Below are 27831 nucleotides of genomic sequence, written 5' to 3'. Positions count from 1 at the left end.
CATGGTCTGGTTGACACGATGATGTTTGGTAGGTTGTAGTCGATCTTGGAGGTCTTTTCTGACATAATCAATTCAGTGATCCTGTTTTATATGTCTGTATCTATCTATCTATATATCTATATATTGTAATGAAAGTGTAGAATTGCAAAATCAGAACATGTCCAGCAGGCTGTGTGTGCATTTCAGGACGGCAGCTTCATTTGCCCATTGCTTTTATGATTCACCCAACTGCTTGCTGAAGTTGGTCTGGTGATGTGTTATTATTTACCTGAGTCACGCTATTGCCCAGAGGGCCCAGATGACATAATATGTACTAAACCGTGGCAAAATTCTCACCTCAAACAACTTGCACCATAAAAAAGGGTAAAGAAAAGGAGAAGCAGCATAGTTGGAAATACAATTTGGGTTTCACAAATTGTTTTATCACTATCCATGTAGCTTCTTTATTTTATTGCACTTCCGTTTTTCTACCAACTACTACTTCATCCACCAGTCTCTTGATAAAAGTTTTGTTAAAAGTGGGGCTTTGCCCCACTTGGTGTTAGAGCCATTTTAGGTTTTCACATAGGTTTCATGTAGTTGTCACATAATGAGAAATCAGGCTGGTTGACAGAGTATTCAGGGCAAGTCACAAAAAGGCATGCTAGCATGCAAAGTGATATATAGACAAAATTTATTGTGATAGTCCATGTATCTCTTAAAAGATGCCTGACAATCTTTTTTTACTAGTGCTACAAAGAGATAAGATCTGTTTATTCATCTGTACCTCCTGGGACAAGCTGCCTAAAAGATTATAGCCAGTGAGTTTGCTTATTTGTAGATAATATATTTAAATCCATTTGAGCACGGAACTAATACAAATCTATCCCTGCATAACGTGCAGGCTGGGTTTTCGAGGAGAGTGGTTCATGGAAGAAGGCACAAACAGAATTACATGGATAGGGTGATTGTATTATGGATATGTGAAAAGGAAGGTCAGATTTCACACCTGCCCATTTTGGTGATGTTATTGTCAAGTCAGGAATTCTGAGTCAATCTTGGAACATTTTCCAGGACTCAGGATACACGGAAGCAACAAAGAGTAATGGAGCAATTTGCCACCCTTCAGCACTACCATTTTTCAGCTGCAGCAGTTTTCTGAGAGGCCTCCTGTCTGAGTATAGCATTGCAATAATAATTACCTAGCCACATTAGCATAACATCTGTCACAAACACACAGTCTGCAGATCATTTCCCTGCTTTGCTGAGTTCCTTATTTGGCATCTTAGTCTCACAGTTTGGGAGGGTAACCTCTTCAGCAATTGCTCTAAGAGAGTATTTTTATTTGTGTTTCTGTGATCTTATCTTTTCTGGTCGTAACAAGAAGTTATTTTTTTAGTGGATGGGATTCTCCTTTTCAACACCAGGCAGCCCTGTTCACAGGGAGATAAGAGGTAGGGGCTAAATCTGTCATATGTCCTCAAATATTGACATTAAGCTAAATCCTATTATGAAAATAAGCCATAAAAATCTTTACTTGAAAAGGGGTAACAAAAGGGTAGATCACACTTTTCTGTTTCAAACCTGGAATAAGTGCCTCTGAGTAAAGAGCATTTATTTGAAAACACAGCGTCTTCCCTTTAGGTAACATTTACCATTCCAAAATTATCACCTCTACACAATCAGGACTACTGAAGTAGGCATCCCTCAGTATTCTCCTTTTGTATTCTTTGCTCTTTTGCACTTACACATAGAAGATTACAATCAAGCATGGAATGGCTTTTATTTTCCACAACTGTATCTATAAGTGGGATTGGTTTCTGTTGTGAGTGTGTGGAGTACTGTAGCCAGGAGCTCTCTACATCGAGGCACCATTTGTGGTCCTTGTTGAACCACAGCTCACTGCTGGTTTATCCAGGGCCTCCAGGGCTCAGGTAACCTGCTACCTCATTTGTGTTCATTTTGCCTTTTCACCACAAATGTCACTATTGTTTCCCCCATCATGGAGAGGGGAGGGCGTGATGAGAGCAGCTGCTTACTGGTGTGGTATTTTGGTGGAGAGGAAGCAATTTGAAAGTGTGTTACCCAGTGCCATATGTAAATCAGCGGCTCTCTGGCTCTTCAGCTGAGGATCCTGTCTGGCAGCAGCAGTGTGTGAGAGGGGTAGCCTGCTTAGGGCTACCTGCACATAAGGCAGAAAAAGAGCTGGCATTAGTGATGAGTTGTAGTTTTGTCATTTTGCCTGTTTGTATGCATACAACACTCAGAAAGAAACCACTCTCTGGAGCAGTCATTTATTCCATACCCACCATCAGCCCTGCTCATACTACAGCAGACAGGATGATATCTTACCCTGTAAACCTATGAGAATCCTTATCTCTGCCTCTTAGTCATGACCAACACATGCCCCTCAGAAGCATTTTCCATAACATCTCTCGGATCAGAATGACATTATGACAGGATGTTATGATTTAATTTAGTTTTATTATTTCCATTTAAGAGACAAAAAACAAACAAAAAACAAAAACAAAAAAAACCACCAAAACCAAACCAAACCAAAACAAACCTCAAAAAACCCTACCACCACCCAAAAAGACCACTTTAGCAGAAAATGGAGTAAGTTAATAGCAAGGATTCAGGGCTGTAAGGAACTGTATCCTGATGCACCAAAATTTTTAAGCACAACAATAGTCCCAAAAGTTGACAGACTTGTGTGAAGAGTTAACATATTAATTGGTTAACATTAACATATTAACCAATTAAGCCAGCACACTCAAGTCTCATAAAAGCAATATTTCTCCATTCTTTGTCAACCATTAGCAAATGTTTTACAAACCATTTTCTGATAATAGATAATGATAGGATTTCAGGCCTTCTGTTAAGAAGTTCCTTATCATTGCCAAAATCGCAGCCTAATTAAGCAGGAGGTTCTACTCTGGTCCTGTTAGGATTAGTGATGAAATGGTAAATGGAAATAGCTGTGTAGAATTGGATGGTGGAAGATGAAGATTGGGAAAGAAGGAAGGAGAGGTGTTTCATTTGAAAACTTGCAGAAGGAGATTGCAGGAAAGAGCTGTTGCATAATGAAATGGGAAGTGAGACAAGTGCAAAAGTCAGCAGAAGATTACGCTCAAATCTGGGGCCTTCCTTCTTCTCCATCAGCCCCTTATTGTCTCTCTCACAATAAGGCTTTACCTTTAGAAGCCCTTGTGAAACTGGGTTTTTTCTAATGTTTTTCTCTTGACAGCTTTTGTGGCTCTTTTCCCTGGACAACATTTTGCTTCAATTCTTAAAACTTAATGTCCCTTTAGCAAGACCAAAACACAAAAACAAACAAACAAACAAACTAAAAATGTGGGGAAAGACTTGTTGCAGGCGTCTGTCCCCTATAAATGCAGATTAAATGGGATGTCATTTATGCATTTACCATATAGTAGTTGTTCAAGGGCAAAGAGCAGAAGTGCAGTCTATGCTAGTTTAAGGATGGTCTCAGTTTACATCCAGCTGCTTCAAAGATTATGGCTTAATGTATTACCAAATTATGTCTGTCAATCTCAGAGCACAGACAGATCTTCCTCAATAATTGGCTAACAAATCCAGAAGAATTCAAGGACAGCTGGAATCACAGTGCCTTTACTGCAGTGGAAGTCAAAGCCTATTTTTCTCATCCTTTTTCATCTTCAAAAATCATTCTTTGTGGTTTTAGAAGGTGACTGGATAATATAGCTTATTGCAACACTTTCCCTTGTTGTTAAATACAGTTATTGTTACACGAGAACATGAATTCCTAAAAGACTTATAAATTTGAATATAGAGAGTAATGTGTGCTGAAAGGGAACATGTAGGTGAGAAATAAGAAAATGAAGACAAGTGACCTTCAGATAAACATGGTATCCAGTGTCTGAGTTTAAATGTAGTCAAATGATTCTGTGTGTTTGAGAGGAGATCCTGTTGCTACAGAAATAATTTGCATTCTATCGTTATGTAGTGCACAGAGACTGAAATAATTTTTCATACTTATAATGGAGAACAGAATATAAATAATACATTTAAAAAGCAAGAAAGAAATTATTCAACCACAGTAACATAATGAGCTTTAGCATACTCAACAATTTTGTTAACATTAATTTTGAATATTTTGTTATATGTTTGTGAACCACTACAGCTTAAATAATCAAAATAAAAAAGGATGGTAATCTTTTGTATGTTTATCTCATTACTGTGCATAACTACACTATTCTTCTGGATAGCAAATGTATTCCTGTAGAACAACACTAGTGTGACTCCATTTCCAGCTTTATGAGGAGCCATCCAAATTTAACAAAAAATCCCCTAACTCTAGTGCATTTTAGTTTAAAATTTTAAAGCTATTTCCAGTAGGTTTTAATTGAAATATCAGGAAAACAGTGATTTTTCTTGCAGCAAAAAGCTAAGACCTGATTCTGCTGCAATGACACAAAAGAGAAATCTGCTATTGGCTCCATAGTGAGAAAAATGGGCTTTGTAATCTGAGATTTGGGACATTTTTAGAACATTCTTCTGAGATCTAGCTAGATTTCTATTAAAGCTAATGCAGAGACCCCTGCGGCATTCTGCAGGAATTGGATCAGGCTCTCAGTGGTACAGTCTGTTCTATTTATAACTTACTCACTGCCGCTGGTGTTCGTAGCAGACAGGCTCCCCACCCCAAGGAGCTGGGAGAGGTGATGGATCTTTACAGATGGAAGGCAGCTTGAAAGAGTTGCCAATGCAAAATGTGTGTGTGAAATTGTGTGAAACAACCTGCAGCTTTGTGCTGCTTTTGAAGGGCCACTCTCTGTAACTCTGACAGAGTGCTAGAATTGCACATCTCTAGATATTTACCATTTTCTGTAATAATTGCATGAAAAGTTACATGCATTGGGGTGTCCTGCCATGGAAATGCTCCTTACTGCATTTCTCTGAAGGACCTATGTCCTTCATTGCAGGGCTATAATACATAGATTTAGAAAAAGATGTGATGGAGAACTGAGTCAAGCTCAATGTCAAACACTACCTAAGTGTAGTTGGATGATTGTAGTTGGAGTTCAGTCTGCTTTTAAGTTTCTCCCAACACCATTTTGTGTAGATGTCAGTATTTTGATTTCTACAATTTTTTCTCTGTTGTATCCTACATCCTTCTGTCACTCACTATGGACCATCCAAGTTATTTAAACCCTTTACATTATTTACAGGAATATTATTACTCTACTTGCCTACATATACGTGTTCTATCTATTATTTCATCCAGACAGAAAATTTCTGTTGGTTTTAAAAAGAGTTGAATAGAATCCTATTGGAATTCTACTAGAAAGAAATTAATTTCTTCTCATCTGGGATATCAGTGTCTTGAGTTCTGTGCATTTACATACTATCGAGACTCTTTGCTTTCTTATGCTAACAGTTCTGTAAGGATGGATTAGAAACTGGTACTTCTTGTGTTTTCAGTATTTCTACATTAGTAATAGATCCAGCACTTAGAAATAGCCGTGGAATTCAGTGACCTTTCATCAATAATCCCTCTGGAAAAAGACAATACAATATGATTGAGTCTTCCTAGAGTTGAAAGCAATATTAATATCTTCCTAGTAATTAAAATATTTTATTTTAATTTCTTAGATTTTATAACTTCTGGTCACTTTAAAGTTGAACTTATCTTGCATAGCAACAAAATAAATTCTGACCTTTATTTTTATTGGTTTGTTTTTTAGCTTGAACTCTGCTCCTTTCATGGTATCTAAGCATTTGCAAATGAGTCATATTTTCCTATATCCTCAGTACATAAACATGTGAATGAACACAGTAATGAACGTGGATGAGCACAGCAATGATTTAATGCAGAGATTCTTGCCTTGCACTTATTCCTTACTTACATGACCATGAAGCTACATTCTCTTATTAGAAACCAGTGGATTTGATGATAGTGAGTGGATGAAAGGATAGTCTTGGGCTGAGCCACTGAGGAAGAAGAGCAGTGGGTTTATCAGAAATCTGAGTGCTGTGGCAAAAATTGTGGAGGAAAATTAGCATTTGGGGGGCAGCTGATATTTCATGGGTTAATGCTTTATCCACAGTAACTCATGAAGGCTTTAGGGGAATTAATGGAGAGGACTGGAAAGCAGTCATGTGAGTCTTGGTGATAAGAAATGGCCAGATGTAGTCCTGGTCCACCTGATGAAAAAGGTTTGCAGGAAAGAAACTTGGATCAAAAGAAAATGCCTTATGCCCCCCTGCATTCATAGGAGATGGTTCTGTTTCTGGAATTCTTCCACTGTGGCCAAACTGGTCATGGGGAAAAGCAGAGCCCCCATGGCATGAAGAGGACTGTATATATCATTTCCTTGAAAAAGTAAGCAGCATCTGCCTCAAGCTGTGATGGCCTATAAATTTGATTAACACATCTGTGTAACTGATACCAATATTCCTTTACACTGTAGTAAATGTGTCAGTTCTGGACAGGTTTTGCTCTAATGAACTCTGCTTATAATGGACATTTTTTAGTAATTAAATTCACATTGACAGTACATGTATCATTATTCAGATACTTAGAAACTCCTTAGAATTCACATAACTGCAGTGCAGTGCAGTTATGTGGTACTGAAACATAAGTGCCCATCTACTATGCATTTAAATTTAAAGTTATGAAATAATACAAATGTTACACAAGAAAACCCTGCTATTAATACATTTCTGTGTTAAAATATTACGGTTAAGATACCACTCATGAAATCTCAGGTTGAAGTTATTATCCTGTTGGTGACAGGATCACATTCTTCACTGAAATTCAGTGGGGTTTCGCCAAGGCTGCTTTTTCTGGTGTTTTCTTTCCCTGCCTATCCAAACTTTCTGTGGGTTGAGGAACCTTTTCAACTACTCCTGCCTTTCCAGCGGTCTTCTTTGCTGCTTGCTTGTTGCTTTTTGTATCCTTTTCTGTGTCCACAGAGGGTATTTCATTTGGATCAAGTGTCTCTTCTGTAGCAGTAATTTCTTCTACGTGTGGCTTAATAAAATCTGATTTAGGAGAAGTAATACAATTTCTGAGTATTGCTAAGTAACAATATTTATTGTGCTCAGCAACATTTCTTTCACATTGCTTATGACTTTGTCATGTTCCTTTCCTCTTTCTCTACCCATAAAAAGAGATTCAGTATTACACACGATATTACTACTTATTATGGAACCAAAACCAAGCCCAAGTCTTCATGTCTCTAATTAAAACTATTTAGAGGTAGATACTGGAAAACATTTACAGGTACAGAAATAATTGTTTCCTGCTTAAGTCACGTAATTTACAGGATTGCTCAGAAAAGTCTACCATACCAGTAAGGCAAGAGAGGAAGGAAATGCTGTAAAATATTTGTTCTTGCCTTAGGAGCAAAAGAGTGGGGGGAAATAAAAATATAAAAATGTTCAGAAATTATATAACATGCATACACCCTGTATACAAAGAAAAAATACTTAGGCAAAAATATGTTAAACAAATGTTCTGATATTGTCAGAATTTAAGACTGATTTGGAGCTAAAATGCTGTATATGGGACAGATGTAATTGTGAAGAATAAATCATTGTCCAAACAGCAATTCTATAGGTAGAGTCTAAAAGAACAGTAAAATAATATACAAGTAATACATGAGAATGCTGAATCACCAGAGAGCTTTTAATTTTCTACCCTTCCTATAAATGAGACAAAAAATGGTCACTTATAACTCCAACTTTACCATTCAATATGGACATAAAACTAGGAGAGAATAATTGATGAATCTCACGTAGTGGCTAAACAGTCAGGGTTTTCTAAAAGACTTAGGCATTTAGCGTCCCTGAATCAGCAAGGCCTTATTTTTGGTGAAATATCAAACATCTAGCTGCTGAAATGAGTCTCACTTTGGAAAATAACACCATCTGTGTATGTATACATGCTTACAAAGTCTTTCCTCTGCGTCCAGAAATTTAGAAGTATTTATTATGACTTTAAAATCTTCCATCAGCCAGATTAGTCAAGGAGACAACTTGCGGTGGAAGTAGAAAAGGTGGTTTGAAAATATTGATTTAAGTCTCTTTCACTTAGGCCTAACCTGTAATTCATACTTTGCATCTGTTGTTGATTAAGAGCATCTGTACTGTAAACTTGATTGATTGGGACGTATGAAATATTGATTGACACAGACAATTAACTCTGTAACAATTTAACAATTTTTTCATTAGAATGGAAGACTCCAACAGCGAAGGCACTCTTACCTTTCTTTCCCCCTTCCTTCTGTTTGCTTGCTGACATTGCTTTTTTCTTTTTAGATACAGTTTTATTATTTTGATTGTGTCCTTGGGCTGTGTCAGTCTGTCCTGACACAGGCATCACAATCACCTGAAGCAAAGCAAGAACAAAACGTGCACAAGCGAGACATGTGGATGCATCAGAGATTCAGCCTGAAATCCCCATAACTGAATCCCTGGAAGTGATCCCTTTTGAAGCAACTTATTAATATAACTTTCAGGGACACATACATCTGCCAAAGCAAAGTAAAGTAGAATCCAGCCTGTTACCTGACCCACTTGTATTCCCTGGCTGTTCTGCCAAAAGGAGGGAGGCAGAAGGACAGGTTTTTGAAAATAAAGTAGTAGAAATAAGCTGTTGTCAAAATGCAATCGCTATTAAAAATAATACTGAGTAATAAACATCAGTTATTGCAAAGAGCAGGTCATATTCTTGTTTGCATTCTGGAGGATGGAAGAGCTGTGACTCTGTTGTTTGTAAGTTGTATGTCATGGGACAAAGATGGAGCCACCTGCATATCATCCTTGAATTGGCTTCATGTCCTACTAAGCAAAATTGTAAATAATTTTGCATTAGTCCTTCAAACTCCAGAAGCTTGCTCTATCTCAAATTACAGATCTTATAATGATTATATCTTGAAATTTAAAAAATTAATTCTTGTTACTGTTTTCCTGTTTTACTCAGCTGCTGTGACTAGATAATCTGAACTTTTTTTGGTAACAGATTTGATTTTTCTATCTACAAAAATACTTACATATCACCCTTAAATCACAATTCATGCCCTGGTGCATTGAAAAGCATAGGACTACTCCAGCAACATGATTTGAAAAATACCTTGTTGACTTAAGGTGTGAAGCAGTGAAGGTCTGGACAGAGAGGTGTGAAGAGATGCCATTGTGGTTTTGTTGCAAACAGCAAAGTGAAGATTAACAGGGATCTAAAGGGAAGCTGGAGGTAATTACAGTGGTGAAAGCATTAAGACACTAACATACTGTGCACAACTGCATGAGCTGTCACTAATAAAACCAGACACAGTGAAACAAGCTTGTGATTGAAAGAAAGAAGTGAATTCAGTTTATTTGTGGACATAGAGCAGAGTTCATACACTTTTACAGACACACACACACACATATTATCATCCTGGCCTCCTAAGCCTTATTTTCATTTATGTTGCAGTACTGTTACCCTGTCTAGGCAGATTAAACAATAGTTAGGGCTGTAAATGACACCCATATTGAGGCCTCACTAAATTAACACAGCAATACAAAGGGGCCTTAACACAGACAAAAGCCATCACTCATTTCTCTGTGATCTAACACGTTCCATTTATGTAGCTTTACCAAAGCTGGACCAAATCCTAACTCTGCTGCTCAAGTATGCCCCAATCTTTTTGATCTTTCCATCTATGTCATTAGTTGCTTCCACTGAAACAATTCTTGATCCTTTCCTTCCAGATGCTCCAGGAAGAGGATGAAATGGTGAGCATGTGTTTACAGACAGCATGCACTTGGCCTTCCTTAAAATGCTACAATTAGTTTCTGTGAAGTTAGCATTAAGAAAACATTCAGGAAAGGCCCTGTTTTCCCTGGCATAAATAAGTGTATTAGAAGCAAATGTGAAGTGAATGGAAAAATCCAAGGCTGCCTGCTAAAACAGAAAGCCATTTACACACATGGATTATATCAGCCTGACATCCAAAATCTCCTCTGTACTTCTGTCTTCTAGACTCAAATTCATGCTTTCATTTTATCCTACTGCTTTTTCTCTTGCTCAGACTCTCTCTCCTCCTCAGGTATGTACACACTTACAGTGACGTCGCTGGTCTCTGTACCGTACTTGTTCTTCACCACAATGCTGTATTTCCCAGAGTCTTGTGTGGACACAGTAGAAATGGAAAAGCTGACATTTTTTCCAGATTCAAACTTCAGGATGCAATTGGCATCTGATACAAATGATTTTTCATTCTTCAGCCATGAGACCTCTGGGGTGGGATCTCCCCAGACAGTGCAAGAAAGATTAAGTGCCTACAGAAAAAGTACAAAAGAATTATGAGTCAGTAAATATTTGCTGTGTTTTTTGATGCCTGACTCTCCAAATATCCCAGCTTCCCATTTAGCTTCCTGCTTTTAGTAAAGGGATGCATACCATCATCAGTAATCAATAATTTATGTCACTCTTCTCTATCATAAAGGAAAAGAAGGAACTCAGTTAATTCAAGAATGCCATTAAAACCTTTCAATATTTTATGGACCCACTTCTCGACTCTCATAATCATTAGTAGAGGTTTCTCCATGCATATTTTTTAATATAAAATTAGATATTATCTGCCTTTTTGTGTTAGACATGAAATGACACTTTAATGAACTGTCAGATGATTTTGTTCACATTAAACTCACCATATATATATATATATATATATATATATATCCCGTAAGTAAAGAAAGTGTGGCTGCCTTTATAGATAACTAAGAACAAAGTAGCCCTGGAATATTTTGTATCATTTGGGATCTTTTTAAACTGTGCCCTGACAGTTCTTCTAACAGACTGGAAGAGTTTTATGCACTTCTGTAAAACTATTTTTAACTGAAATCAAGACATTTTTAACTGAAATCAAGACAGGCTTTACCCATTCTCTAGTGTTCATGTAAGTATTTCCCCTGGATGTTAATACTGCTCCCAAGGACTGAATTCAGTCCCATCAGCCCATAGGAAGTATCTTCACTGCTAGAGAATCATCTTGTTGGAGAGGTCACTGGCAGCTTCTTGTACCTTCAGCAGGCTTCTGAGTCTCTTGGGCGCACTCTGTACAGGCCTCCCTTTTTTCTTGTCAGCTAATTCATTTTTGGGAGATATTGATACATGTAAATGAGCCCCCTCTCCAGTCACAGTGCTATGGCAATCTTCTCAAAAATATTTGCAAAAGTGAGTCTCATATAGAGAGTCAAATGTGAAAAAAGTTCACATGACAATTCAGTGGTACATAGGCCTTTCGCGGGAGCTTTATTTAGGAAGGAATTTATTTATATATATGCCATTTAAAGGGGAATCTAACTGGACTGGGAATTGAAGACATTCTACTGCAAAGGAAATTCTACTGCACTTCTTCAGTGCTTCATTAGGAATGGACCAAGTGATAAATAAGGAGTAGACAAGATTTCACTTGTCTGGAATTAAGTATCTCTTCCAACCTTCCCTCCAACTCACTGCTTCTTATCCAGTGGTGTGATAGTGGAGATGGGACAGAAGAGACATGCCTGGAAGGCTGTTGAAATGAATGGATAGAAAAACTGACACCTCTATAAAAGTGAGAAGTGTTCATATCTCTGAGAACAAAATAAAAATCCTCATGTGCCCAACCTGAGTACCAAAATGAGAGAGAAAGGGAAGGGGAAGTCTTTCCTCTAACAGCAACACATAATTCTTGGTACTGAAGGAGGGCAGATTCCAAGTGAGAGGTGGTAATGGCATGGTGGAAATGGCCTCTATCTGATTTCCTGCAGCACCTGCAGCTGGTGACCATGTGAGGCTGTTGATTCCCTTCTCTCGTAGCCCACTGCTGTGAATGTGGTTTTGGTTACCATATCAGTCCATCTTTTTGAAGAACAAGTGGGAAACGAGGTTTTACATTTCCTCCTCTTCCTTATCACTCTGGATACAAACATACCCTCAGCATTAGCCATGCAATGCATATGGACCCCTTCAGGTGCTCAACATTATTGTCTTCTGATTCTCAGGCAAGCAAGAGCTGAGCACCAAGTGGCTCCAGCTGCCACTCTACTACAGTGCTAATGAGCTGATGTCCATGTCCACACAGCTCCATAAGTGGCATCATTCAAAGCTAGGGTGTTTGAAGTGCTGTCATACTCCATAATCAAAAGAGATTCAAGCATCAGAGATGATTTTCTTCTTCTAAATCATTACTTAAAATAGCTGCATTTTCCTTAACCTTGCATCACTAGCTCCTGTTTGATATGAGTGATTCTCTTAATGTTCCCAACTCCTTCTGTTTATTTTCCAGCTACTAATGTGCAGAGATGCATCTTATAATTCACTGTATAGATGGTGCGATCTTGGTTTTCTGGAAGGCAATTCCATACCCAAGGAGAAACAACTGCTCACTGTGACTGCACTTACCTGTTCTTTGGGCAAGAGATTGTCTTTGTTCATGTATATATTTATTACTCACCGAAACCCTTGATTATAATACTGTGTTCAACCTGATATAATTTTGTTTTAAAAAGCATCTCTCGTACTCCTGGGCCCAGGGTATTGAGGCATGTCCACTTGAAGCAACCAGCAGCTGCAAGTCCAGACCCTTTGTGCCCCTCACTACCTCTTCTGCCTTTTACTGCAGGTTATCATGAGCAGGGTAGTAGAGGTGGCAGAGAGAAGTGTGTAATTGTATTTCTTTGTAATTGAATCTTCTTTCACATTAGTACAGTGTCACAGTTGTGGATGGTTTGGGGAGTGGATTGAAGCAGCTCAGTTAAGGAAATCTGCTCCCTTCCTCCAGCCTGTCTCTGAGGATCTACACCCCTGGCAGAAGGGTAGAACAGTGAGTTGGTGGGAAGAAGGATGTTACATGTTGCTTCTATGTTTGAAAGTGCCTCTCAGAACCCTAAGCCTCTTCACTCATTTACAGGCCTTCATTAAAATAGCCACGTAGGTTAAGTTGCCCAGCTGAACACAAAACTTACGCTAGCATTCTCTGTCAGGTCAGATTCGTCCCTAATGTGAACTGACACTTAGCCTTTTCCAATTATACCACACTGCTGAGGAGCATTTATGTCTATCAGTGGAAGCCTCTTAGGCCATCTGGAATGCTATTTGATTAACACTTGGTAAACACTGGTTCATTCCTTCTCACCCATACCCTTCAGCTCACATGTAAAAAGCTAATAAATGGCATCACAGTCACAATGTTAAGTTTAAATTTGAGATACGCATGTGCTTGGAAGTTCAATCTCAGGATACCAATCTGTTCATATAGGTCTGTGGTTATGGTGGCACTAGAATTCACAATCAAAGCTTGCCAGACCTCTGCTACCTCATTTGCTGTTTCACAAAACCCTCAATGATTGTGAAATTTGCATGAGTTACACAACAGAGAATTGCATTCTTCTCTCTCCAGCATATATGCAAACAGCAGACAGATAAGCCAACACCACCCAAACCAGCTCTGTTTTCCCTGATCACTCTCTGTCCTTCTCAAAACGATCCTCTACTGAATCAAGAAACGTAAGGTCAAGGATATTTGTCTCGAGTTCTGGGAGTATTTCAGCCATGTATTCAAATGTTACAAATGTCCTTGCTGTCAAGGACAACATGAGTCTGGGTAAGATTTTGCAACTCATTTTTACAAACTCCTTTTATAAACACTGCACATTTTGTGTCAGTGAACTCATACACAATTTCATATCAACTCTCTTTTGTCTGAAAGCTTAAAACTGGTAAAGGTTTACACCCAAGTTTACACCCTGCCAAAGCATCATGAGAATCTCGCCTCCAAGCACTGAATAGCTGAGAATCTGCTAATTCATTCTGTTCCTTTGTATCTTCTATCTACAGTTACAATGTTCACATGAGTGCTTTTTACTTTACAGCATTTCTCAAACTGCTAAATCTGTTAAAGAATTTTATTTTGTAATGTCAACATACTTGATTTTCCCAGAACTGCTGCAGTGTACTATCTTGTTGGCTATATCTCACGTTGTTAAGCGTTTCAGAATAAGCTTTTAGATTCTTAACACTTCTGCTGAGCTTATAATCAAATTCTTTTAACCCAGCTGACCTACTGACAGATAAAGCCAGAAATACCAGGGAGCTGCCTTACTGTCGTTGTCACATTACAGGTTTTCAGGGACATTCACATGCCCTATTTCACTGTTTGAACACACTGTGAAGAGGAACTGGCTGGTGGCAGAGCAGCAGGAAGTGAAGAGCAGGCACTTCTTGGTCTCAGTACTATTAAACAGCAAGCTGTAGAAGCAGTGTGCTGGGAAAAAGTTGTGAGACTGAGAACTCAGTTTCTGGGTCATCTGATATCTGCTCAAGCATCAGTGTTCCTCTGGGAGTGCCTTACCATAATCTTTCAGCTAAACTCTCCTAATATAATCCAGTATAACACCGGTGATTTATTTTGACTTCCTTCTCCTTTACCCTGAGGAAATAGAGAATTTTTTCTCCTATTGGCTGGATGAGAATTGAATTATTGTGGTTTACTACTTTTACACCATTTAAAAGCCAGCCTCTACAGGTGGCCAGCCTCTACTTAAATTGCAAAGAATTTAACTGCAGAAAGCATAGAATGACTGGCTCCCATGTGAAAAAGAAGAGTTAAACTTTCTTGATACAAGAAAAAAATCTAACTGTGCAACCTGTGCATGAATTTTTAAAGAGCTGGTTATATAAGGAGTTTTAGTCCCAACTCACATTGTCATCTCACTTTTATCTAATTCTTAAGAAAAGACACTGCCCTGAATACATAAACCCATCTGTGCAAGTCCACTGAATTATGTACAGAAGGCAGAGGATGAATAAATAATGTAGCAGATTTTAAAGATGGCATCTTAAAAAAAAAAAGGATGAATGTTTTGCCATCATTGAAAGGCATTCAAGCTGTTGGGATGTTGTGTAAAGCTTCAGTTAATTTACTGTACCTTGCCCTCCTGGATGGTGACAACATCGGGCAAACCTCCAAGTACCCGTGCACGATCTGGAAATAAAGAAGATTAATTTTCTTTAGTGTCTCAAAATCAACTGTGTGCAGAATCCTGTTTCTCTTCTAGTTCTTTCCTTTTGTCTTATTTATGTACAACTTGTCTCTGATATCTGTGCTAGCAGAGAACTATCTAGCATTTTTAGCACACCATTTGGACTTTAAAATATGTTGAATTCACAGCAAAAGATGTGTTAATAGTTGGTGTCAATCACTTACACAGAGGAATTAAAGTACATGTGCAGTGTCCTGCAGACTTTGATATCAATTGAGTTTTAATTCTGAGTGCACAAAATGATTTACACTTTTGAGATCTGGTGCTCAAAATTTTTACTGTAGTAAACTAAAAACGTTGGGTGTCCAAAGGGAAATGAATGACACCTGGTAAAGTGCTAGAGATTGGCTTGTAATCTAGATACAAAGACAGATTTCAGTCTCAGTGGCAACAATGAAATTCCATCACTTGTGTGTATCTGTGTGTAAATGAGACTGGTACCTGACTGATCTAGCTTTAAACTCACGAGTGCCACAGTAGTCTTAGACAAATACAAATAAGCCAATCACACGCAGGCTTTAGCGCACTTCTCCTGGAATACGGATTTTGTTCGTTACATGTCTGGGTGGAGCCTGGCAAAGGAAGGAAATGGCTGTACAGAATGTTCCCCTCTGGTGTGCTCTGTAAAAGATGTGCTCTGGAGCCCAGAGATAACAGCCTTAGGAGAGCAGGAAAGGCACTGTGCTGTGACAGTTAACGTGCCAGTGCCTTATGGGCAGTCCCGGGTCAGAAATGAAAGGGCAGGGCAATCACTGACCCCTTTGCACTGTCTCAGCCGGGACTTGTGGGGGTCACTGCTCCCATCCAAGCCCTGCTCTATCTCTCTATGCATTTTTCTCAAATAACTTTTCAAATGCCAGTTCTGCCCTCATTTTTATGCAGGTCTGAAAGTCATTTGAAATGAATTTGAACAGTTCATTTTTCCATGGCTTCTTCTGTAAGTAGGGAGGATAATGTGTGTAATAATTCAAGTTGAAGGCTAATAACTTACTCTTTAAGTAGTTAATACATACTTCTGTTTTAGTTGCTCTGTTGGAATTGACATACAGGCAAGAGTGTGAGGAGATTCTAAGCAATTCAAAAGCTACTGTTGCTTTCTTACCCATTTTTGTAAGTAATGCTGAGCCATTTGACATTTTAGAGCATTCAAACTAGCCAAATTATTTTCTTGATCTTTGAAAACAAAGACACTTTTGTGCAGAGAACATGCATGAGAGATCCCAGCAATAAAGTTTATTTTTAGAGAAGGCTAACTGATACTGAGAGCAGGAACTTGGATGAGAAAAATCAACCTAACCCATAGGAATAATAAGATTGGCTGCAAAATGCACCAATGTTAAATCAACAAAGGGTCACTCACTTCTCCTTGGTGTAAGGACAAACTTGTTTTAGGATGAGCACATGCATATAAACATGCCTACATGCCCTCTCTTTCCCAACACACAACCTTCCTGGAGAGGAAGACAAGCTTCATAAACAGTTGCAATCATTGTCAAAGAAGGCCTACTTACTTTTCTCTGCAATCGCAGCTTGCCTGGAGTTGAAAGAAACAAAGGGAAAGTCCAATTTCAGTTAAGGTTTACTTAGAGTGATTGAAAAATAGATTATCTTTTTAACTGCTTTTAATCCATTAAGGAAAATCTCTCTCATAGCTTGGCAATACAGCTTTTTCTTTGCTACCTGACTGTTATATAAGAGTTGCACCAAAGAAGTCACATGCAAAACTCCTACGGGCTTCTCTATGACTAGGACTTGTTTCATAACATAAAGTTATCTCCAGCACAAAACAAACAAATACTGTTATTATTTTATGGCTGCCATTACAGTATTTAGATGGCATAATACTTACTTTAGTCTCTGGAACTCAGCAAAGGCTTCATCAAAGGCTTTGTAAAGAGGAAAAAAGTACATTTAGAGAGAAATAATCACACAAGTTTAAACTTAAAATTAATAAATAAATTTAAAGTGTAGATGTGATAAATTGAAAATGTAAAATTTAAAATGCATGCATGTGTACTGTACAAACACTAAAATGCTGAATGGTTTGACTGATAAAGGCCATCTGGTAAATGGCAGCTATTATATACACATATGAATGCATAAACACACTTTTTTTCTTCCAGAAATCAGGCTTTAAGACAGAGGGCAAGAAAGTAGTAGCTGAAGTAATTTCACAAAAGAGAGAAAGAAATGCACAATACATCACCTAAATGAGGGATTATGACAGTGACCCTCCAAACTTTTTATATTGTACATTCCTATATAAAATTGTTTTGAGCATGCACTCCCTATATATAAATTTATTTATAGATTATGTAGATGTATACAAGTGAAGTACACTGGAACATCTTGCACACACACTTCAGAGACCAGTGGGTTGTGGAATACAAGAGAGATGATTTTCCAAGGTTTTTTCACATCTGCTTGAAGCATCACACTGATGGCTACGAGCAAAGCAAACAACAAATTGTTGTCTCCTTTGTAAATTCAGGCTAAGCTGCCATCATGGGGGAGGTCAACCTCTCCTGCTTTGAAAGGGAAGAAGAAATGTCTTTTCCTAGAAAGTGGAGATAGAGTACAGAAGGAGCAGCATGGAGATGATTAAAATGTTATCGCCCTTACACAGAGCTTGCAAACAAAAAATGAAACTTTGGGGATGGGAACAGCTGGGAATGGAAAGAGCAGTTTGGAAGGAGTTAATCTGTTCTCTAGGATCTGAGAGGTCTCTCAGAGTAAAATCTTCCAACAGTCAATCCAAATTTTTCTCCTAATAGTCCTTCCTCATGCTGATGAGAGGTCTTGGCGTCTCTGAAGAATGAGGAGTTCTATACACCCATCAAAGAAATAGGGTAGGAAAATATCAGAACAAACTCGTCCCTCACTTCCTCCTGGAAATACTCCTTGGAAGAGAGACACACAGAAGGCATTCAGTGCTACAACTCATATTTAAAACTGCCAATCAATGCCAGCAACACAAGGAGTTTTGTAAAATAGCTCAGAAACTGGGCTGGCATCTCAGTAGGCAGACTGTAAGTGGGTATTTAGATTAGGAAAAAGTGGTTTGTATTTTATTACTTGAGAGCACAGGTTGGGGAAAACAAATCACATAATCACAGAATAAGCTGAGTTGGAAGGAACCCACAAGGATCATCAAGTCCAACTCCCCATCCCACACAGCACCATCCCCTAGAGCTACATTGTATCCTTGAGAGTGTTGTCCAAAAATGCTTCTTAACTCTGTCAGGCTTGCTGACACAGTCCCTACAAAAAGTGCCAGACTGGTGGGTGCACCCACAGACCCCAAAGGGTGACAGGCCTGTGGCAAGATGCTGCTGTAGATGCTCCCATGCTGCCACAGCACACTGCCCACACGGGGATGATGTTAGCAGAGGGAATGGCCTACCTTGTCCAGAAAGATCCACTGTCTTTTTGTGCGTTGTGTTGCCATCAAAGAGTTCCATTATGTATCTGCCTTTGTCCTGTGGAGTTGGCTCGTTGATCTGCAACCAGATCTGCTCCCCAGTGACACCAGTCCTCATCCGGTCCGTGAACTTAATCTGGGTATCACTGAAAAGCACAAAACAATGTTACCTTTTGGTTTTACTGCAGTATAAAAAGGGTTTGCTCATATTGAGCCACTGAGCACATCTGGAGTTACCAAATGATTTCCAAGATGCTATGGCATGCCACCATATTCTGAAACCTTTGAAGTCAAACCCTTGCTAGAGTTTTGAGCTAGAATCAGTGTGACAGCCTTTCCCTGTTCAAGGTCCAGCCATCCTCAGAGCTTGCAGAAGAATTATGCATCTCAGTCTGCAACCTGAGCCATAGAAAAGCTCTACAAGTCTAAAAATTGAATCTCTGAAGGGTAGCCCAGGCATCCACAAATGTTGCTATTCTCTTATTAGCATTTATTTCTGCTTGGGCAAAACAAAAGTATACAGGGCTGCATATTCAAAAAACTCCCCACTTTTGTCAGAAATGGTGTTTGCCCAGCTGGAATGATTTCTGATGCTCTACTATGTTTGGAATTTAAACACACTTTGACATAAGCATATCTTCCATTAAAAGAAAACAAAAGAAAAAAATCAAAAAACCCAACACCCCCCTCCCTCACCCCCCAAAATCAATTTCTTAGCTTTCTAGCTAAGCAGTTAATTTCGCTGGATGAGGCAAAAGATATTTGCCAAATAAGCTGCTCATTTCCTTGTTATCTTTAAACTGATAACTTTGAATGCACTGGAGGGGAAAAAAAAACTAGATTAATTTGATATACTTCAAGATGAAACAAGTTTCTGAAAATGAAATGGAGAAAGAGAGAGAGGGGGGAAAAACCCCCACAATACTTCATACTCTCTTGCACTTATTTGAAATACTTGGGACTTTGGATGATACCAGGTCAGAAAGGGTGCCAAGAAACAAGAAGGCCTCCAATGGGTTTCATTTCTCTGACAGGGTGCTGGTTAACATCAGTGTCAATAATTACAGCAAGCCTGGTACAGCACATCCTGGGTATTCTGTGCCTCATTTACAGGAGTTTTATTGAGAGATCAGTAATTCAGATTCCATCATACAGACTAACAACTACCATGTCCACAGGAAGTGAAACAGCAAGAATAGTAATAATAGATTTGAAGTGATCTAAGTTGTTTACTTCTCTTATTTACTCCTCTGGGTTTTCCAGTGCGAACTGTTTGTGCTGGCTGAGAACTCAAAGCTGTCTCATAGATTTGGATGTGCAACTCCCATTAATTTTATGGGGAGCTGGGCATTCAAATTCTTTTTTAAAATCTCAGTTCTTCTGTCTGTCTTGGTTACGTTTGTAGAGCTTGCAGGAGGGGTTGTCTGGATTTTACTACCCCAGGCACATGCTGGAATTTGCTTTGCCTCCTAAAAATGAAGTCATGCATTAAGAGGATATGCCTGCTTGTCCTAGTTCCACTGAATTGTGGCTTCTAGACAAGCAGACCTCCAGGGCAGGTATCTCTGAACCCATGGTGCTGGCCTCTTTTGAAGCCTGATGGTCTCTTGGGTTATATTTGCATCACTCCTTAAAACTGAGTCAGGGAAAGATGCAGCTCCCAGTGGGGAGGTGGGAAGTGCTCTGAAGCAGCACCATCCTGCTGGCATCCTGTGGCATGGGACTGTCTTTCATGAGAGAAACAACAGGAGGGCCTGGAACCACCACACCTGGCTCTCATACCGATTTCCTGTGAATGTAATTGACTGAAACAAACTCATATGAGATAAGGACTCATGAGAGAGGAGGGGAAACCTGGGCCTCATCTCTCTTGCATATCCAGGTTCTTTCTGGATCTATGAAACCAGAATTGCACTGGGTTTTGCAAAGCTCTTGTGTACTTACTTGTGCACCCAGCCTACTCTCAAATCTTCTACATAATAGGTAACATAGGAGTACAGTCTGATACCCTCAGCTGTGCTCTGGATTTTCAGGTCTGTTGCAGATAAAGCTGAAAGAAGAGCACATGGTTTTATGCAGCCATACAGCCATTCATTGAGTGCCACAATGAGTCATTCATTTGAAAAAAGAATTAAGTGCTTACCAATCCTTCTGCATACTTCATTCATCAGATCTGCAAAAGCTGTGGAAATAAAATCCAGAGACTAAGACTCTGTGTCTGCAGTTCAAGCACAGTCAACAGCTGGACAAGTACTGGCTCTGAAATATTCTCCCCAGAAGGTTTGAAAAACCAGTCTTTGAAAAAGCTACCTTTTCAAGCACATTAGAAGTCTGAGTAATGCAGAAATGTAGCCTGTTATTTTACAGTTTCCAGGCTTTATTTAAGTGCAGCCTTGATGAACACTGCTGCAGCTGAACAAGACAGTGTTATATAATTTTTTTTTGTAAATGACAGTGTTCGGCTGGAATGCTAACCCATTTATATACATTCTAATGGATAGGAGTGGAATGTTAAGAACATCGTAATCACAGCAAGTGGAAAGGCCTCTAAGTAATTGACAAAATATAATAAAAATATTTTTAAATTATCTAGTTCTGTAATTTTTTTCTATACTTGTAGGTTTACTGATAGCCCCCTGAGGAAATCTGTTGTAATTTTGCTTAGTGGTAATCACTGTATGCTCCCAAAATTATACAGAATCCAGATGCAATAAGCTGTATTCAAATGTTATTTGAACTGAAAAATCTCAGTTTTTCTAATCAGATGGTGTTGTATGCATGAGGAACAAAGCCACAGGAAGGCAACACGTGCAGATGCCTGTATTACCCTGAACCCACTTCAGCCCTGGTATCTGCTGGTGTGGCTGAGCACAGCCAGACTCTGACCTGTGTCCTTGAGCTTCAGCTCACTGGAGTCCTTTCCTCTGTCATCCTTCAGTATGACTTCATATGTGCCAGCATCTTTCTTAGAAAACTGCAATATTGTAATGATAAAGCCAGTTTTCAGAACAGGTACTGTAGAAAAATCTAGATTTTACTTGTGAGCCCAGCTGATATCCTGTCCATGTCCCCAGCAGGTACCTGGTGCCTGAGGCCGCCCCCGTGCCCCCCAGCTGCCCTACTGCTGCCTGGGGTGCTGGGATGGGCTTTGGCAGGAGGTCCTGGTGTGCAGGACCTTGTCCTACCCCAGATCTGCTGCAAGGCTGGGTATGAACCAGACCCCTCTGGTGACTCTGAAAGCCTGAGTGACAAGCACTTTCCAAATGCTATTCAGAATGGAAATGTGGTCTCAATCTGTTGCTAAATTGACATGCAAAGGAAGTGACAAGCTTATTATCTTTTCTGTCATCATTTCCTGGAAATCTGAACAAGCAGTTACAGACAGACATTTGCTTTAGTGAAAACACAGACGCCTTGTGAGCTTTTCCATTTTTAAAACCCACTTCCTTTTTCAATTGTTCTGCTGGTGTACCAGATTAGATCATATAACTCATCTGAACTCTAATTTCAACTGAAGGCTAATGAAGATATTCACTCACCTCTGATATCAGCAGAGTACACACACCATCCTTAAAGTCATGTTCTTCATCTACCATTATCTCCCTGTCATCTTTGTACCACACAATGTGTGTTTCCTTCTTAATATTAGCCACCTAAAATGGATGAAAACCACATTGCAATTATTCACTTCATCTGAGCAGGGGACCTTAGTGTTGTAATTTGGGTTAGCTTGTTCCATGGGTTAGCGTGTTCAGGTCTCTCACAGAAGAACAGCAAGATTTACAACCTGATTGCAGTGAGTTATTGCAGGCCTCCATTTTAAAATGAGAGAGGCAAGAGGGAAAACAACAGGGATGCAAACAGAGAAAAAGGAGACCGGGGAATGAGTTGATCCTGCCCAGGGAATTTCTACATGCATAAACAGGCCAAAAATGAATTAGTCCCAAAGGGATGTCATTCCTTTTCAGCTGCCTTTCTTTGAGTGAGTGGCTGATGGACCTGAAGAAAGAACTTCAAGCTATTTTCCACCATATTTTGTTACATGCAATGGGCTGTTGCCTCAGCAGAATTAACCTTCAGAGGCTCTGTCCAACATGCAGCTGGGAGTACAAAAGCAAAGAGCATCTCTTTAGTCCCTTCCCAGCCATCTAGGTAGTGGTAGGCCAGTGTGGTGTACCCTGGATATTGTACTCAGGGTTTTCCTTTCCCCTTACCTTACATTTCAACATCACATTACACTCATCAGTAACTTCCCATCCCAGTTTATCCACGAAATGAGGACCTGTTTGAATTTACAGGAATATTTTTAAAGGTCACATCAATGGCATTCATGATGCAAAATGAAAGACGGATGTGTTTTACTTGACAAGAATACTGTATATTTTAATGTGGTTTTATTTTTCCTATTTCTGCTTCAGAAATAACCACATAACACAACAAAACCCATGTATTTCAAACGAACATAAATAACTATAAACAAACTCTTAACAGGCTAACACATATGTGATACTTATAGGTATTTGTATTATCACCTTGTTTCCTGTGCCACTCTTTTCTCTGGAAATCTGCTTCATCCCGTAGCTTCTTGAATACTAGGAATTAAAACCAGTAAGAAATACAAGGTTAAACTTCATGTGCCATTTGTACAATGCTGAATATCACTGTAACAGTTCAGTCTAACTCTGTCACTTGGATGTCTGTGAGAAGCTGGCCATAGGATCAGGTTTTCACTGGACATTCCAGAATGTCAGAAGCTGATTATGGCTAACTCAACTTCCCTAGATGCTTGCAGTCATCAGGAGTTTTATATGTCCTGTCTGATGATGTGCATTCCCCAATTATACAGCTCCTGGTAGGAAGGCAAATGAGAGGCAGCAGAGTCAGCAGCTGCTCAAGCTCTAACAGGTGCAGCTACTTGTTCCCAGCTGAATGGGCTTTTTATATGGGAAATTTTCATTCCACCCATAGGAAAGCAAACTACAACATGCTGCAGTATTTTACATTTCTGCAACAATTCCCGTTTCTCCCATCACTTTAAAAATTTCAGTTCACACACATGCCCTGTCCTGTAGGAGGCAGGCAAAATTGTGACATAAAAAAACTGGAAGATCTGTTGGTGTTGAAATCAGTGAAAAGGCAGCCCACCACATAATACAGATTACCATAATACAGCCTACCATCACCAATGAGGACAAGACTAGATTGATTGGTTGCTTTTCCATCCTGAAGCTGGAACGTGTAAGTGCCTTCATCCTTTTCCTCAAGTTTATCCATAATCATTTCAACAAGGCCGGTATTCTTGTCCACCTTCATTTTATATTTCTGCAGGAGTGGAAAGTAAAGCAACAATTAATACAGGTCAGACACAGAAAATATTTGTGAAGCGTTATAATGTCTCTTTAGGAGAAACTTTGTTTTCTTTATTTGGATTCCCACTTCTTCAGGTTCACATTTGTACAGATCACTATCCTATTCTAGACTCACTGTCTCAAGCTCCAGCTCCAAATGTACAACCAAATAAATAAATCTGTTTATTTACTGAGGTTGTACAAGCACATCATGCTTGTTGCACAGTGAGCACTATAATCTTTTTCATTAGAAAGGTTTAGATTTGCATCTCTTCAGAATAATGCTTTCTTTGAGGGTGATTATACTGTACAAGATTGTGTCTGGAATGCTCCAGCTCTGCCTCTATCTGATATCAGTGTTGCAACAAAATCATGCCATGTCCCATCTTTGGGTGTAACAAGTTCTGCAGCTGGAAACAAACACTAGGGAATTTTTCTGTGATGTAATAAATTCCTTCAAACCACAAAGACAGGTGAGAATAAGGGTATTCTAGGGCTATAGATGAAGGAGGTAGGAGGAGTCTGGGTAGTTGTAGTGATTCCTTGAAATCACAGTTAATAGAACAGGTGGTATTCACAAAAGTGGCAGGAAGGCATATAACTTCCCTTTATAAAGTGCATCCAGTAGAATTCATATGGACCTCAGAACTATGGATAAAGTCTTTCTAATCATGCATTCCATGACATATGCTATTTCTCATGAAAATTCATCAGAGTGGAACACTAGTTGGAAGTATACTAGAGACAATAATCCTCATTGATACTCATGAAAATGCAAACGCATGTAAGCAGTGAAAAGCCTTACCTCTCCATTGAAAATCTCCTTATCATTAAATACAAAATTGGCCTTTGCATTGCCAGACAGTTTTTCAGCTTGCAGCCAGAATCTCACTTCTCCTTTTTCCAAGATTTCCACTGCCAACTCTGAGATAAGTGGGACAGCTACAAAGAAGAAGGAAAGGAATGATGCCTATTTTGCCTGTGCCCCAACAACTATTGTCTGCTACATCCAGAAAGCCACTTAATCCTTCCATACTTGAATACTGTATGCAAGGTAACCAGCTCATAACAGCTCTTCACATAGGCAGAATGCCTCTCCACCCACATATACCTAGAATGACAGATGAGATTTAGTCTTTTGATCCTTCAATCACAAGGTCTGACCAAACTAAAAGTGTTCAAGATTTGATTTATGCTCCGTTCTAAAAAAAGGCTATTTCAAATGCAAACTGCAAATATCTGTGCAGCATTATGTGAGTCTGTATGCTGCAGACCCATGTTTAATGAGTTGTCTAATAATATTACTGTAAGACAGTGAAGTGACTCAGAGGGGAAAAAAACAAAACAAAACAAAAAATCTCCAAGCAGAAAGCCAGATCAGAAAGTCAGCTTCTGAGCTGTAGGTTGGGAGATTTTTGAAAACACTCTGATCCTCTGCTGAGTGGAACCTCCATCTCCAGAATTCACCAAATATCCCAACACATTCTCAGTCTTCCCAGTACATTTTGTTTTCTTGTAAGTAACTGAAACCCCTACATATAAACCAATTCAGTGTGTCAACAGGGAAAAAAAATGTAAAAATCATGTACTATACCATAGGTAATTCTTTTTTACTTAGTTAGTTCCTGTTAGTAACAGTCCTTAGCTTGGTTTCATTTTAGCATTTCTTTAAGACACCATAATCAGCAACATGAAGCACAAGGAATTAGACTCTGACATTTGGGGCATTTTGCTCATCTCACTGACTTCTGTCATGCTATCTGTCTTGGTGGATGTGCAGATTCTCAGTAAAAATCATACTCTCAGCATTATGTGTGCCGCTGTGTGTGAACTCTCCCCCAGGGTCCACTTTCTCAGTAGTGTAAAGTCTGTGTTGCTAGGGTGGAACAGCTGAGGACAGTGCACAAACACGTTGCAAAACGCATGATGATAGAGTCATCATGTGTGTGAAGACACTCCCAGGGCAGGCTGGTTTCTTTAGCTCAGTGTATGCAGAGGCTCAGCTGCAGCAGGACAGGGCTGAGACCAAAGTAAGTCTGGTTTCTCTCATCCTGCTATTTGCTCCATTCTAAATGACTGGGGTGCCTTCTGGAGCACAGCTGCCAGCCCACCCCACTGCCAAACTGACTTAGGGGCTGAGAACCCCTCAGCTCTTCCTTTGTCACACTCACTCCTCCCTCCCACACCCCACACCCACGTGTGTGCTCTCAGTGCCTGAGTGGCACAGGGTCTGCCTCTGATAGAAACAAAGCTCCTGGGAGGTGAGGCAACAATCACCAGGAAACAAAGAGAATTATGGAAAAGGCACATGCTTAACCAGAGAGGGAAAAGCCTGGAGCCTGGAAGGGCAGCATTGCTGTGAGGAAGTGGGGCAAAGACAACCCCATGGAAGTGTGTCCCTGCTGTGCGAATGGTCCATGTGAGCCTTCCTCATCCAGCACATCACTGTGTGTGTAAGAAATAGAAGGAATCTCAGGGCTTGCATAATTTCTTAAAACAAAGCAACTGAAATGCTGCAGGAAGCAAGTGGGAGTGTGAATAGACTTCAGGCTGCACTGCTTTTGTCCCACTGTCAGCTCTACAGAAATTTTAAACCCCCACTTGGCTTGCCTGTTATTAACTAAGAATATCTTAGTCTAACATGGAAGAGAGAAAAGTATCTCGGCAGCTGTTAAATAAATGGCTGAAAGGCTGCAAAAGGATTCTTTCTTGGAGAAAAGTCTGATCACTTCTCAGCCTAAAGGAACCGGACAAATTTGCCTTAAAGTCTGCCATGAGCAGAAGTCTTATTTAAAACATTTCCATAAGCACCGATAGCTATTTTAGGCATTTTCCAGTGGTTTTACATCCTACTTGTATAGCATTACAAATTACTGGCAGCACTTGACAGGCAGCCCTTGGGCAGTTGCTGAATTGAGGAGTTGGAAGAGTTTCTTTTTACCTCATACCAACACACTGTCGTACCCATACATGGCTGTGCTCTGTAAGGCTCTTATTCAAGCAATCCACTTTCCCATGGAGTTACTGGCTGCATGTGTTTCTAAGCAGAAGTTCCATTTATTCAAGCAATCCATTTTCCCATGGAGTTACTGGCTGCATGTGTTTCTAAGCAGAAGTTCCATTAATTGCTGCTCAGAAGCACAAACAGCTCAATCTCAACCCCTAGTTGTAATATATGTTTTTCTTGAAGTGTACACAAGGGCCCAGAAGTGGCCAAAGCATATGAGACAAGTTTCCTCCTTAAAGGATACTTTCTGCAGTGATCTCCCTTTTCCCCCTGTGCCTTATGGGAGCTCATGCACAGCTATGTCTGTGCTGTTACCTGATACAGTGCAAAAAACATGATCTGATCTGTGTCCTGAGCAGCTTCATTTGTGACATTGGTAGTGTACACAAAGCATGGAAAAGACCTCAAGAAGGGAAGGGTCAGGGCAAGTAAGGTCATGCGACAGCAGCAAGGTTTTGTGATGACCGACTTGTGGTGTGAAAATATAATTAGGAGAGGATAATTGGGAGGAGCAAGAGTAAACAAGGGTTTGTTTGGGCTATCATTAAGCTATCAAAAGCTGATACAGTATGCTGAGAAGAAGTAGAGCTGATGAGAAAAAGACGAAGAAGGAAATGAGAGAGATGATGTAGGCAAAAAGGCCATTTCTGTAGCCAAGGATTGGCTGGGCTGAGAGGTGCAATGTGGGCTGAGTTGGAAGAAGTGCCAGCAGTGCATGCACTAAGCTGAAGATTTTAAAATGCAGGCAAGAGTTTTAGTGCCTGGAATGAAAAAGAAGAGACTATGGTGGGAGATGAGACCAGGTTTAGGTCTCATCTTGTGTGCTTTAAGATTCATTATGTAATCCAATATTATTTTCCCCCCATTTGTTCAAGTAATATTCCAATAAAAATAACCAAATCATGCTATTACCAGGGTATCATAAATATCTGTGGAAGTGACAAAAATATCATCCCAAGAGTAGAAAGCATGTTAAAATTTTGTCAAATGTTCCAGGAAAGAGGGAGAGAATGAAT

The 27831-nt window shown here is 39.5% G+C and overlaps 1 protein-coding gene across 3 annotated transcripts in view; it reads right to left on the bottom strand.

The window, feature by feature from the left end:
• Nucleotides 1–5696: 5696 nt before the first annotated feature.
• MYOM1 (myomesin 1) overlaps nucleotides 5697–27831 on the bottom strand; it is a 72392-nt gene continuing 50257 nt past the window's right edge. For 2 of the 3 annotated variants that reach the window (XM_031066566.1, XM_014312011.2), the window contains 13 exons: nucleotides 24614–24750; nucleotides 23638–23782; nucleotides 22993–23052; nucleotides 22675–22742; nucleotides 22000–22113; nucleotides 21347–21434; nucleotides 20604–20642; nucleotides 20405–20510; nucleotides 18443–18606; nucleotides 16889–16925; nucleotides 16551–16573; nucleotides 14926–14981; nucleotides 9312–10290 (listed from right to left, as the gene is read on the bottom strand). In XM_031066566.1, the coding sequence (XP_030922426.1) occupies nucleotides 10018–10290; nucleotides 14926–14981; nucleotides 16551–16573; nucleotides 16889–16925; nucleotides 18443–18606; nucleotides 20405–20510; nucleotides 20604–20642; nucleotides 21347–21434; nucleotides 22000–22113; nucleotides 22675–22742; nucleotides 22993–23052; nucleotides 23638–23782; nucleotides 24614–24750 (1310 nt within the window). In that variant the 3' untranslated portion in view covers nucleotides 9312–10017. Of the gene's footprint in view, nucleotides 7009–8232; nucleotides 8357–9311; nucleotides 10291–14925; nucleotides 14982–16550; nucleotides 16574–16888; nucleotides 16926–18442; nucleotides 18607–20404; nucleotides 20511–20603; nucleotides 20643–21346; nucleotides 21435–21999; nucleotides 22114–22674; nucleotides 22743–22992; nucleotides 23053–23637; nucleotides 23783–24613; nucleotides 24751–27831 lie in introns of those variants that run through there. The other variant, XM_031066565.1, reaches the window with a different exon arrangement.

The sequence above is a fragment of the Geospiza fortis genome, unplaced genomic scaffold (genome assembly GCF_000277835.1).
Source record: "Geospiza fortis unplaced genomic scaffold, GeoFor_1.0 scaffold53, whole genome shotgun sequence".
Classification (NCBI taxonomy): domain Eukaryota; kingdom Metazoa; phylum Chordata; class Aves; order Passeriformes; family Thraupidae; genus Geospiza; species Geospiza fortis.
Note: the sequence above shows the minus strand (reverse complement) of the source record. Positions and strands in the feature narration are given on the sequence as shown.